Here is a 14205-nt window from a genome sequence, read left to right as displayed (position 1 = left end):
AAAAAAAACTTCCAAGAGAAAAATTGTAAAAAGTTAACCTTGAGTGTGGCTTTTTTACTTCTACTACCACCCGTCTTAATGTTTTCTATGCGTTCTGCGTGTGCGGTAATATCCCACATGACAATCTGAAACAGAAATGAATGTTATTACAACATTTTTGCAGGATTAAAGATTTCTTTAACTTACTTGTATTGGTATCCACTCTGATAATCAATCACCCTGGAGGATAATCAAGCTTAGCCTACATCTTAGGGTATTTCAGCAACTTTTTAAAACTCATATAAAAAGAATGTTTTCTTCTCTATAAAAGTATTTTCGGTACTTTGATTTTGGTGGTTGTGTGAATTTATGCTAGCATTTTTTTAAAATACAAGATAAGCATCATGTAATACCCTCTGCTTTGGGAAGCATTCATTCTCTGGGGGGAACGTGCTTGTGGAGACAACTGCTTTAGATGCAGGAGAAACAGCCTGTTTTCAGAATTAAATAGAAACACTCAATTGTCCAAAAAGGCTAAGAAATGATGATTTCTACTTAATTGGATATTATGGCCAACTTTGATTATGTATGAACGATCATTTTTAGAAAAAATTAGGATAATCAAATTTGATTATGTATGAACGATCATTTTTAGAAAAAATTAGGATAAAGTCAAATATGCAACACTAAATTAGATTAATTTTCAATAATTAAAAGTCACTTCAGTATACTGAAATGTTAATAAAATGTCAAGATTACAGAATTATGAGTGCTTTTAATTTCATCATTTGCTTTTCTAAAAGTGAGTGTTTTGTCATAAGTGAAAAAGGCGTATCAGGATTTGCAGGGCTTGGAGCATAGTCTCTTGGGTCATCATTATGACCACCAGTTCTTATTCAACTGAGGAAGAAAATTTGTTTTCCTGAATGTTTTTGGTTCTGGATAAATGGGCATGGATGCTGCAGATATTTAAATTTTAACCACAAGGAAGTTTTACTAGCCTCACCAAAAAGAATGTATATCCTTTTAATGGTCAAATTCACTGGATTTCACAATGAATTTTCATTTAGATCATAAAATAGCTTTAAGATTTTTGTTTTGCTTTATTGGAGAAATAGGCAATTGGAAGATAGGATGTAATTCTATATAAATTGTATAAATTAGATAACTTAAATTATATATAAAAAAAGACCCCTTGACCAAGAGGTATTAATGCTTGTGGTTTTTGGTGGTTGTTCTTCGTAAAATCTTGTACAATGTTATGTTCTATCTCAGCAACACAAATAGATTTGACCTGGTTTTGTTCCAGTTATCATGACTGGGTTACCCTGTAGATACCTCAAGACTCAATATCATTCATTCATTCATTCATTCATTTATAGTAGGCAGGTTTAAAATTTTTATTTTATTTTTTAAAATTTTTATACCCCAATACATCTTTATATCCTAGTTCCTGGCATGGTAATTGGCATACAATTGGCATGGCCTCCTTCTGCTGGCTTGAATCCTTAAGTTCACAAACCTACCAATTATGAGAATGTAAAGTATAGCATAGGGAATATAGTCAATAATATTTTATAACTACGTATGGTGTCAGATGGGCACTAGATTTATTGGGGTGATCACTTAATAAGTTATATAAATGTATAATCGCTACATTGTACACCTAAAACTAATATAATATTTTATGTCAACTACAATTGAAAAATAAAAAAATGATTTAAAAAATTTACCAATCAAAATACATTACAGAATGGTATCTAAATTAATAAGCGGTTGAAAAAAAAAATCCATACATACTTGCCCATTTATGCAGCCTCCAGCAATGATATTGGAGTTAGTCGGACAGAACTTGAAGCAGAAGATGTCATCTGGGCTCTCCAGCATTAACTAAGGTAAACCCCATAAATTCAAGAGAGAGTGAGAAAACCTATTAAGACCATGGCTAGAAAATAATAAGATAGTCAAAGTCGAATTTTATAGCTAGCTATAAGAAACATGCACAGCAAATTCATTCCCAGAATTCTACCTCTGAATTAGAAGCTGCTTTTGTTGAATTTCATTGTGGACAATGACCATGCGTAGGAGAGCAGGTATGTTCTCAAGGAAACCAGGTCTCTTCTCCCCCACTCTCCATGGGTCATCTCATATAATTTTTTTATAAACAAAAAGCCATAAAATAAATGTTATGAAAAGTGTGGAAAGTAAGCTTTGGGAAAGCATATTTGTTTTGTTCCCTGCTATACACCTAGCCTGGCACACAGTGTGCAAGAAAAAATAAAATTTGTTGAATGAGAGAAGATGAAGTTATTGCTAGTGATAATATTTCAAATTTTAAAATAATACAGAAATCAGAAGATAAACAAACAAGTGCTTGAGGGGTAGAAAGGAAGCCCTGTAATGAATACACTGGTGTGAGGAGCAGGTGTAGTAACCATAGTTGGCACCTGCCTGCTGGGTTACCACCAAGCAAAAACACTTGCCTGGTTACTGTTCTTCTTTAAACATAACTACCAAAACTATAGGCCCCAGAGGCCATTGGTTTGCCACCACTGAGCTAAAGATTGAAAACTGAAATTGGGTGAATTATCTCAGTCAATTTCGTACTCTGTGGATCCTAGAGAAACCTCTACTTTGGAAAATAAAATCTTTTTATACTCTCCTGTAGTTTTGATTAGAACAAAGGCAAAACATATCATTTACATTATTTCTTTAAGAAATTATTTGCTTGTCTTTTTAAAGCTATGCTTCAAAATAGTGGAAAGAAGAGTCTTTCTTCTTTCTGTTTGCCTGGAAGTTCAGGCACACTTCCATGGCGCGGAGTGGAAAGTAGTTCTACACTACGAGAAAATGACAGAAAACTCCAGAAGAGAATGGCAGCATTTCTGTGTAAGTTGGCTTATAAGAAAGAACTAGAGAGCTGTTTTGATTTCTGGGTCCATAATAATTAAAGTTTCTAGCCTGTTACAATAAAACTGCCTTAATTCAGATGAATTAGGGGAGAAGAAATAAGAAGAGGCTAAGGTTTATTAGGGGAAGGCTTAATTATATAATACTTTAAGGAAACAAAAAATCATTATACTTCAGTAAATTGAAAAAAATTCATCTAACCCTACAAAGCGCGCTCCCCTTAGCGGAACTCTTCTTGAGCAGATATTGGAGATAGAACCCCGCAGGGCAAACTCAGTCTTCCGCCTTATTTTATTTGGATTGCTACATGTTTTGGTTTGGTTCGAGTGGGTGTTTTTGCGTGTTTTGGTTTGGCTTTGGAATAGCTATTTAAAAATTCAGATATGTCACACAAAATTCCCAATTGTTAGATTCTCTCGACAAGTGGAACCACCTGGCAACAAGAGAGCTGAAGTGTAGCTGTCTCCATAGACGGGCTGTGTACCCTCTATGGCCACAGTCCCCACTGCTCGCTCCCCACTGCTCCCCACTGCTCTCCCACACAATTGTCTTTACTCATTACCGTCACCTACTGGTGACCCTTGGAATTGAAGAAGTTCACGTGAAACTAAAATCTGTCTGCATTTGAACAATTAGTATCTAAATAAGGCCCATAAAAGAATTTGCTCTTTAAAATCAATTGAACATTCTGCTTATATTATTTTTTTTAAAAAATAACATATTGAGGAGCATTCGAGAACTTGCTCCCTGTCATGTGTGGTCAGTTGGCCCAAATAAACTCTTATAAAAAGTCAAAAATAAAAATAAGATGTTAATTTGTTTAATAAACCTTTTCAATAAACTGTCGACTTTAGTTTTGCTCAAACTGTCGACTTTAGTTTTGCTCAAACTGAATGATTCCAAATGAAGAAAGCATGACTTTATAAGGGTTTACAACATTAAGTGATTATGAAGCACTTTACAATTGAAACTACTAAAGAAACACATGAAAGTAGTATTTAAAATATTTAGATTATGCAGACAACTCTCCTTCATACCTGAGGATGTATGGGATCAGAGAAACTCCAGAAAAGAATTAGTGATGGTTGCAGCAATAATTTACCAGAAAAATGGACTCTTTCTTCAAAGGAGAGTCGCACGGCCACCGACACAGCTATTAGCCCTGATTGAAACAATTAGAAATGAAGATCTGCAGCAACTGTCCACGGAGAAGTGTTTTAGGTTTCGTTTTTCTACAGTCACTGTTCATTTCCCTTTGGATGAAACTTGAGTAAAAATATTCTACAGGAGACCAAGGGTTTTCTTAGAGTTCTGCTGTTTAATATGGTTGCCAGTAGCCACGTGTCAGTTAGCACTTTAAATATGCCTGGTCCAAACTGAGATGTACCGTTAGTATAAAATAAACATTGGACTTTGAAGATTCAGTAAGAAAAAAAATGCGGTAGTTTTTTTGTGGGTATGTGTGAGAAAAAGGCCAATGTGGGGGAGAAGGAAGAAGAAAGAGGTCAAAGACCTCTCTCTCTAAAGTCCCACCTTCCCGCATTCCTACCTCCCTTGGTTGCTCAGAGCTTTAGAGGACGTGTGTCTCCTGTCTTGTCCAGTAAGCAGAGAGGCAGAGTGTCAAGAGGGAATAAAGTTAGCCTTTGGTGTCCAACAAGCCTGAGTCAAATCTAGATTGGGCATTGTACCGGCTAGCTGGATGATCTGAGCCAGTCACTTCCTAGAGTTGAGCTTTGTTCCTCTCCTTGTAAAGCAGAGGTCACAGTGGGTGTCCCACGAGGTAGCTGGGAGGACATGGGCTAAGAGAAATTGTGGAAAGAAAGCTTTCGGCAGGTGCTTAGCACTCAGCAAATAGAAGTTGTCTTACTGAAATTGAGCTAATTTGCAGTTTTATACATAAAAGCAAAAGACTATTTCAATGTCATCACAAAGGGAACCACAGTCTCTCCCATCTCACCATAGATATCGGGATGCCATGAGACGCAGGTGATCATTTTCTCTGTTAGGCTATGAAGGTCGGTAAAAGACTGGTACTCCTTTAGGTGGGTATCGGTCTTGTCCCCAAAGGAGCTTTCTTCTTCTGCCAAGCATTTCCAGTCATCAACAAATGTGTTCATGATTTCATTTTGTTGCAGAGCTATTTCAACACTATTTTGTAAAAAACAAAAGTAATTAAGACTTTGGATTTTAGTATTCAATGATATGTCTTTCAGCAGCTCCTCTAATTCATTTATACCTAAAGAAAAAATATTCTCAATTACATTTGGTAACTAACGATTAACCCCACGTGGAATAAACAATTTAAGAGATAAAAAAATTCACAGCAGTGTGTTACTCAGAACTTCTAAGAACTTGCTGTTAAGCTAGCGGGATGTGGTTAGCTGGCAACCTCAGGGACCTTCACTATCTGCCTTGGTTCCCAGGCCAAGGCCTACTCTCCCCAGGTCGATGAGCACAGCAGCTATGGGGACACCAGGACCTGGCAGTCCTGCCTCCTGCAGGACTCCACTAACAGGCCACCTTGACTATTGACTGAGGCTCTCCCTGCCCGATCCCCTTCCCCTTCCTTTATTTTTCAGGGTGACCTTCAGTAAACCTCTACTTGAACTTGGTCTCACTAGCTTTCTGAAAATCCCCAAATGACAGAAAAGGCAATTTTCTTAGCCATATTCAGTACCAAATGGTCACGCCTACTAATTATTATACTAATATATAATTAAGATCATGTATTTGTGTATGTATATGTGTATATACATATACATATACAAATTCAAAACAACAGAGATTCTTAAGGAGAGATTTGGATTTTATAAGTGTGTGTGTGTGTGTGTGTGTGTGTGGTGATTTTAGTTGTCACAATACCTGGGAAAAGCTAATGTACTTAATTCCATTACTAAACCCTCTGCATTGCACGAGACAGTCCCTAAAATGAAGAATTATCCTGCCAAAAATACTCATATTGTTTTTTTAAAAAACAATCTGAATGCTAGGCTCATCTCTTAGTAGTTTAGAGACTCTGGCTTGACAGGCCCCTGTCTTAAAAGTTACTTTAAGTCACTTTTTTTTAAATAGTGTTTATTGTCCCTTAATATGCTTAGGTTTAAACGCTTAGCTCACTCCCAAGGCTTCTGGGAGCTTTCCCACATTTAGAATGCCACTCAGGGCTTTACCCTAATGACTGAAAGTCCAAATAGCTTGGTGTTTTAATAGGTGTGGTCAGCTGAAAGAGTGGTGTCTCAATTAAGAATTTTCTAAAATAAGAAAAAAATGCTTAATTTAAACGATTAGGTATGAACACTACACATCATAATAAATACTCCTAAAAATGTAATTAAACAAGGGTAGCATTTACTCCCTGTGTCTTTAAGCATTAACACCACCATTCAGTGCTTGATTGAATACTTTTTTGGTTAAATCCTTCTTGTACTTCATCTTTTAAACTAAAAGCATGTCCCAGGACCGGCAGCATCAGCATGACCTAAAGCTGTTAGAGACAAGGTCATAGGCTCCACTCCAAACTTACAGAGTCAGAACCTGCTTTTACCAAGATGCCCAGGTGGTCCACTTGCATATTAAAATTTGAATAACCTTGCAAGGTAGCATAGATTCACATCCTAGAACTTCAAGGTTTAAACCCAGTTTCAAGTAGAAGCATTTGTTAGCATTTTCAAGATCTAATTTCTGTTTCAGCTCCAATGCGGAAAGAATTCCCAAAAGAGAAGTCAAAGAGGGACTTCGCTCTGGTCTCCTGTTTCTTGATTTCCCACACTCTTTGAGAATCCCCTGGAAGTTTCTCTCTCTTCTCTCATATACTTTCCTTCTTTCGCAAATCATGCTTTCCTTAAGTTCATTCTGGACAAATTTCTATGGAAAAGAAAGAACTCATTTCTGAAAGGGCTCTCTTCCAGAACAAAAATAGGCTTACATTAATTTTAAAAAATTAAATAAGCCATAAACAATTTTAGAATGTGGAGAACGGCAGTGATATAAACGTCAGTTTCTTACTTATTCTTGGCCAGTACCATTACAATTCCTGTGCCAGTTTCCCTCTTTCTCTTTATAGTTCTGGCTTCTCCTTCCCACATCTCAGGGAAGGCATTATTATCCCTCTCTTTATAAGCATGACAACTGAAAGGGAAGAATAAAAGCCCAGGACTAAAGATAATACACGATGTGGATAATTGAGAACTGGCTATCGACCATTTATTCCTTCAAAACGGAATAATTCCCTCGATTGTACAAAGAGAGATTTCTCATTTTTAATGTTCTTATCAGGACAAATTTAAACAATTTCTTAATTGTGATATGGGGAAAAAAATAAACCTTAGGTTTTCTTGTTTCTTTCTCTTTGCTCACATAGAAAAAAGCTATAGAGGGCATGCTTCTCAGAAGTGGCAAAAAGTTAATGCACTCTCTAGATCACTGATGAATTTTTGAACCAGACTCTCCCTAGGCATAGTAATTTTCAGGATATTTAATCCAGTCTGGAAGAACTAATGATGTTTTCTTAAAAATAAAAAAACGTAACTTCAGCTATACATGAACTTGACCACTAAATTGCTAATTTTGGAAATGGAAACCAACCTATTGGGTACAACTGGAAGACTTGTCCATCAATGGTTCCACTTCTCTGAACTTTGATGTCAACTTGATAAGACCTTGTCAAACTCTTTCTCTAGAAGCTCCAATGCTCTGCCCAGGGTCACAGTATAATTGTAAGGGATGTTTTGAAGACACCTCTCTTTCAGAGCCAATAAAAATGGCAGCAACAAAAGAATTAGGGATAAAGATGACATATCCAGGAAGTACATCTGAATTGAATTCAGGTTCTTATTTACAAAGATATTTTTGTAAATCCCTATTGTCATCATAATGATCATTCTGTACATCCACAGCATCCTCATCTCTGTAATCCTTTGAAAGTCAGTGAAGCTAAGAAGGGGAGTGAGGAGTGGAGGAAAAGACTTAAAAGAAACCATGGTAAATAAATGACAATTTGCTGTTAGGAAAACACCATCACATACTCAACTGTATATATCTTCCAGGTTTACAGTGTTTGGTGTGGCCCTAGCTTGTGAGGTCTAGGGTATTGCTTAGCAATAGCGAAGAAAAACTGAGAATCTATAGAAAGTGTCACATGCTTATGCATATCTGATAACTGTCTTCATACTTCTATCTAGATATTAAGCTGTTTTTAAGACCTATTATTATAACTAAATATACACACTTTGTTTTATTTATTTATTTTATTTTGTAAATATTTATGTATGTATGTATGTATGTATGTATGTATGTATGTATGTATGTATGTATTTATTTATTTATTTATTAGGCGAGGCAACCCTTGGTTGACCTCACAGATTGCAAGGACCTTGTCAGCATACAATCCCTTATTTTTTATTTTTTATGCCTACAGTACCTAGTCTTCCTAGGTGTTTGCCCATCCAATTACTAACCAGGCCCGACCCTGCTTGGCTTCTGAGATCAGACGGGATTGGGCTTGTTCAGGGTGTAGACTGTTTTATTTTTTAAATTTAATATAAAATTTTTACCTTATGGATGCGTTGTTAAGAAAATCAGTTAAAGGCTTTGATTGTCCTAGTATTTCTTTTTCTTCTTCTGAAAATTCCCTTGGATAATATTGTGTAGCAGCATTTTTGGGATATGTCCTAATACATTAAAAGAAAATTGAATATAAAAAATTACATCAAAGAAAAGCATGTATAGGTCATGACAGTATTAAGATATTATTTTATATTTAAATTCTACATATTGAATTTTTCTTTATCCTAGACCATTGATATTGACTACCATTGAAAGTATTTGTATATTTCTCTCAAACATAATGAATAAGCTCTTATTTTAACAAAATCATTTTAAACTTACAGAAAGTTTTTAAAAAAGAATATAATGAACTCCCATATACTCTTCATCCCGATTCATCAATTATTAACTTTTTGTCACATTTGTTTATTATTTTCTCTCTCTCTCTCTCTCTCTCTCTCTTCATTTAATTAAATCATTGTTTTTTAACTGGTGCAATCCTGCTCCATCCCAATAACCCAGCAACATTTGGCAATGTCTGGAAACGTTTTTGGTTGTCACAACTAACAAGTACTGTTGGCATGTAGTGGGTAAAGTTCAAGGATACTGCTAAACACCCTACAATACCCAAGACAGCCCTCCACACAGACAATAATCCAGCCCAAAAATGTCAGCAGTGTTGAGATTGAGAAACTTTGCTCTAAATATACAAAACTAGGAACAATTTACATTAAGGCAATAATGGCAACACAGTCCTTGGAGGAAAGCTTATTCCAACCAGTCCGCTCTCAGCGCTCACCTCCACCCCTGAACACATTGCACTGCATTGTACCTCTGGGCTTTATCAGTCTCACCCACTAGATTGGGTAGCTCCTTGGTCTATGGTGCGGGACTATATAAAGGTCATATGACACAATCCATAAGAGTGTGCACTCTGGTGACAGGATGCCTGGCTTTGAAGCCTGATTCTATCACTTACTAGCTATGTGACCCTGAGCTAATTATTTAACCTCTCTGTGCCTGTTTTCTCATCTCAAAATGAAATTCATAAAGTACCTAGATCATAGGGTCATTGAAGGGTTGAATGTGTAAATATATGCAAAATTTTTAAAAATGTGCTTAGCACATTTTTGGTGCTCAATAAACTATTAGGTTGTATTTAATCTGTGTTTGTTGAACAAATGTCAGTAAAATGTCCCTGTGAGAGGCAAATATATTAAATGGAGAGTAGTCAAACAGAGTGGTAAAGAGAGTTTTGCTTATATTTAATAGAATAATTCATCCCCCCACCCCCCTGCACCCCCTGCCCCCCTGCTCCGCCTAGGTCAGTATCCACAGCAGATGGCAGAGTGATGGAAAGAAAGAACGTTGGTATTGGAACCAAAGAGATTCGGGTATAAATCTTAGTTTCATCTTTTAATTTATATCCCATACCAGTACCCTCTAGTTAGGATTAAGTAAGAAATTCTATGGTACCTGGTAGTTTCATCAAAGTAGCAACATGACCAAGAGTCACTTTTATTTTTTTAAACGTGATTTGTTTTGTTGTTTCTCAGCAAATTTATTCATTATTTCTTCAAATTTAAATTTATTCCAAATATCAAACTTTCATTTTTAACCTCTTTGACTCAATTTCTTTGTAGAATGGGGATGATACCTACCTAAGAAGCAGTTGTAAAGATTACTTGAATTGATGTGTGCAAAGTACTTAGAAGGAATGCCTGGTTTAATGACAATAGATTCCTACTTAACCAATCTCCTCAACTCAAGGCATTTTTTCCTGTGCTCTCCAATACATACTACCTGCCTGGTTCATCTTACTTTAATATCTTACCATCTGCCTGTCTCTTGCTTCAGAACTCTTGCCAAGCTCCCTACTGTCCACCACAGAGAAACTACTTCTCTGTCTACCTCTGCTATTCCCTGCATTGTACCCAAGCTGGTCTCCTCATGATCTCATGAAAACTCTGTTCTTTCCATCCCCTAATGGGTTCAGGTCATTTTTAAAAATTGGGGCTGATTATGCTGAGTGAAATAAGTCAGACAGAGAAAGATAAATACCATATGATTTCATTTATATGTGAAATCTAAGGAATAAAAAGAACAAACTAATCAAAATCTCACAAATATAGAGGACAATCTGGTGATAGCCAGAGGGGAGGAGGGTTGGAGGGTTGGGAGAATGGGGTGAAGGGTTAAAAAAGTACAAATTAGTAGTTGATAGATGGTCATGGGGATGGGGAGCATGGCAGTTAGCATTAATGTAATGGCTAGGTGGAAAGCCAGAGAGAAATTAGGGGGATCGTTTTATAAACTATATAAAGGTCTAACCAATGTACTGTATACTTGAAACTAATAATAAAATAAAATTTAAAAATTTAAGCTGTTTCCTTTTTCTCTGTCTCCAAATCATAGTCAACACTCATGGCTTATCTTCCATAAATCTAAAATTCTTTCAAAATAAGAAAACATTTTAAATACTAAAAACATACATAGCTTAGCTAAATATATCTTCGAATTTATACAATATTCAAAGCCTAGGTCAAGCATCCCCTTGTCAATCCATTTCACATCAATTCATTCACTGGACAAATTTTAATTAAGAGCTTGATGTGTGAAATGATACAGCTAGTAGCCTCCAAGTGCTCTGGAACTAAGGTAGATGGATAGGTAAGCAGATGAGTACAATATGGGTTCTCAGTGCTATGACAGATACCTGTAAGCGCTAGTGGGGTCCTAGAGGAGGGAGTGATCAACTCTACCTGGCATTTCCAGGAAATCACAGAGAAGGGAGCAATGAACTTGGAGTGAAGAGTGGTTCCCCAGAGGGACAAGGCAGTGAAGGATATTTTCTGCAGAGGAACAGCATTGGCAAAGACAGGAAGTTGTGGAAGAGCAAATATTCTGGGAGATGGAAGCAGCTCACAGGACTAGAGCATAGAGGACTTCTTTGGTAACAGGGGGGGTGGTGAGACTGGAGAGGCCGATGGTGCCTTGTCATAAGGGAAGAAGGATCATATATGTCATCCCAAGAAGGGCTCTGGATGTGATGAGGAGCTAAAGAAGAGATTTAGGCAGTGAAGTAACACAATCTGATTTAATATGTAAGAATGATGCCTTAGGTAGTAGAACAGAGCAGTTAGGAGGCAATGGTAATATTTCAAGTGAAAGCAGTACTGTAATTATTAACAGCATCTGTCACTTTTCCACTCCATAGTTTCTATTGCCTTATATACTTATATCTCATTTTCTTATTAAGATTTTAAAAGGAATTGTTGAGTGTAATGAGATCTTCCCAAATTGAATTACTCTGTAGAGGGATCTGTATCATCAATGTCATTCTATTTCTATTTATTTTAAAGCTCTCAAAATAATCATGGACATTGCTAGATTTTACTGTAATTGCCTTTGAAAATACATAAACCTATCACATACTTACCATTTTGTCTGAGTACTTGTGTCCTTGATATGGGGGACTACTTGCATGCCAACATCTTTCTCAAGTACCTTAAGGGTAAAATTTTTATCTGGGTAAGCTGTACATTCGATATAGGCATCTTTTATACTGGAAGCATTCTGGTCACTGAACTTGATTGGTGCACCAAATTGACTTCGTTTTCGAGAAATCATATATGTAATCTGCAACACAGGTAAGCAGTAAAGGTAGCATAATCAAGTCAGTGGAGAAAAATGGATGTGTGGTAGACAACGCAGGTGTTCCGCCCAGATCTTCTTAGATCGCTTTGTATACTTTCTTTGCACCCCTCCAGCTCTGTGTGCTTTCTGTTCCCACGGCCACCACCTGCTGTTCTTCTAGGAAACACTTCTCTAGGGCTACCCGCAGGTGCAAACAACAGGAAGTGACTGGCTGTTTACATCTCAACCCATGATAGACTGGCAGGAGACATGAATAAGCCCATCTCTTTTGCTTCTGCTTTGGACAGCTCTGCGGTGTAATTTACACTCCGAGTTCCCCTAGGGGCTCAGGCTGAAGCTTTCCCTCTGCCGAGGTTTTGCAGGGCTTCTGCCCCGTCCTGTCCTGATGCTTTTTCTATTCTCCAATGGAGCACTTCCAAATAAATCACTCGCATTCAAACCCTCCTCTTAGGGGCTACTCTGGCTATGCCGCTGTATCAGTTTCCTAGTGCTGCGGTAATCAAGTACCATAGACACGTTAGCTTAAAACAACAGGAATTTATTCTCTCACAGTTGTGGAGATTAGAAGTCTGATATCAAGGTGTTGGAGGTTCATTTGTTTTCCGAGGACTCTGAGAGAGGATCAGTTCTTTGCCTCTCTCCTAAGCTTCTGGCGACACCAGCAATCCTTGGTGTTCCTTGGCTTGTAGATACAGCACTCCAATCTCTGCATCCTTCTGTTCTCCCCATGTCTCTGTGTCTTCTCAATGTCCTCTCTTTATAAGGACCTCAGTCATATTTGAATAGCACCCTCCCATTTTTTAATAGGGTCATATTCTGAGGTACTAGAGGTTAGGACTTCATTCTTTTGAGAGGGACACAATTCAACTAATAACAACACAACGATCATTCTTCTATCAAAAGAAAAACCACATGCCCATAGCAAACATAGCAAACCTTATAGATCCTTCAGGAATAAGTGTTATTCAGCTCTAGGGAGGGAATGACTAGAAATAATATTTAAGCCGCTGACCTGCTTTGTAGATTCCTTAACTGATTCTTCCTCAACTTCTTTTTCACTGCCCAAAGAAACCCATGGTTTAGAAATAGGTGGCTTATAAACAGGAATGTCTTCGGGAGAATATTCTTTAAATTCTTTATATTCTTCTTGTTCTTCTGGTACTTCTGGGGGCTAGAGTGACATAAATAGCATTCTAAAATATATGACCAATTTTTATGTTATAGCTACATGTGTATATTTTGTAATAAACTTTACTTTTATATAAATTCGTTAGGCAGATTCTCAATTTTTTTTCTTTGTTGGTTCACGCTTTTCAATTATAAGAAGGAAACTAAGCAAAAAGAAAGAATAAAGAACAAAAGAAGATGTCAAGGATAGAGAGAGAAGATGAAAGAAGGATGGGAGAGTAAAAAAGAAAAAGATACGTGATAAGAATAAAGCATGTACCGCACAGCTTTATAAATATGGAAACTAAAACTTAATATTAAATATAAAACTAGTTTTCTGATTTAATAAAATTTCTTTGATAAGAGGATTATAAGTACGAATAAACATGGTATCCATTAAATAATGAGTGAATGTTTTTAAATCAAGATGTCCATAAGGAGTATATAGAGAGATATATATCAATATTTCTCTATCTCTATCTATCTATCTATCTATCTATCTATCTATCTATCATCATCATCTATCATCTGTCTATAAACAGAATGTGTCAATAACTGAACAAATTAATACATTGTGTTATAATCATAAAATAAAATCCCATAAAGCAGTTGTAATGAACAAACTTGATTTACATATATATGATATCTAAATGTATCAACATGGATAGATCCTAGAATTTTATAATTCAATGAAAAACAAAAGTTGTGGAACAATTTATATAATTACATGTGACTTTTAAATAAAATAGTAAAACACATTATTTGTGGAGCATACATATATGGTAAAAATATAAAATGGACAGGAGGGATATATAACAACTTTTTAATAATGGTTCTTTATAGAGAGAAGTAAGGAAAATGGAATTAGGGAAGACACAAGAAGGAGTGAAACATTATTTATTATAATATTTTATTTCTTTAAAAAATTGAAGTAAGTATGATGATATT

At 36.3% G+C, this 14205-nt stretch overlaps 1 protein-coding gene across 1 annotated transcript in view; it reads right to left on the bottom strand.

Moving 5' to 3' along the window:
- WDR63 (WD repeat domain 63) overlaps positions 1 to 14205 on the bottom strand; it is a 69359-nt gene that overhangs the window by 35352 nt on the left and 19802 nt on the right. Inside the window, exons 6-12 of the mRNA XM_023528130.1 lie at positions 13103 to 13261; positions 11873 to 12072; positions 8442 to 8558; positions 4847 to 5037; positions 3927 to 4051; positions 1780 to 1869; positions 39 to 125 (exon numbers count right to left, since the gene is read on the bottom strand). Of these exons, the coding sequence (XP_023383898.1) occupies positions 39 to 125; positions 1780 to 1869; positions 3927 to 4051; positions 4847 to 5037; positions 8442 to 8558; positions 11873 to 12072; positions 13103 to 13261 (969 nt within the window). The remainder of the gene's footprint in view (positions 1 to 38; positions 126 to 1779; positions 1870 to 3926; positions 4052 to 4846; positions 5038 to 8441; positions 8559 to 11872; positions 12073 to 13102; positions 13262 to 14205) is intronic.

Source organism: Pteropus vampyrus, unplaced genomic scaffold (genome assembly GCF_000151845.1).
Source record: "Pteropus vampyrus isolate Shadow unplaced genomic scaffold, Pvam_2.0 Scaffold22, whole genome shotgun sequence".
NCBI lineage: Eukaryota > Metazoa > Chordata > Mammalia > Chiroptera > Pteropodidae > Pteropus > Pteropus vampyrus.
This window is presented reverse-complemented; position numbering and strand designations above follow the sequence as displayed.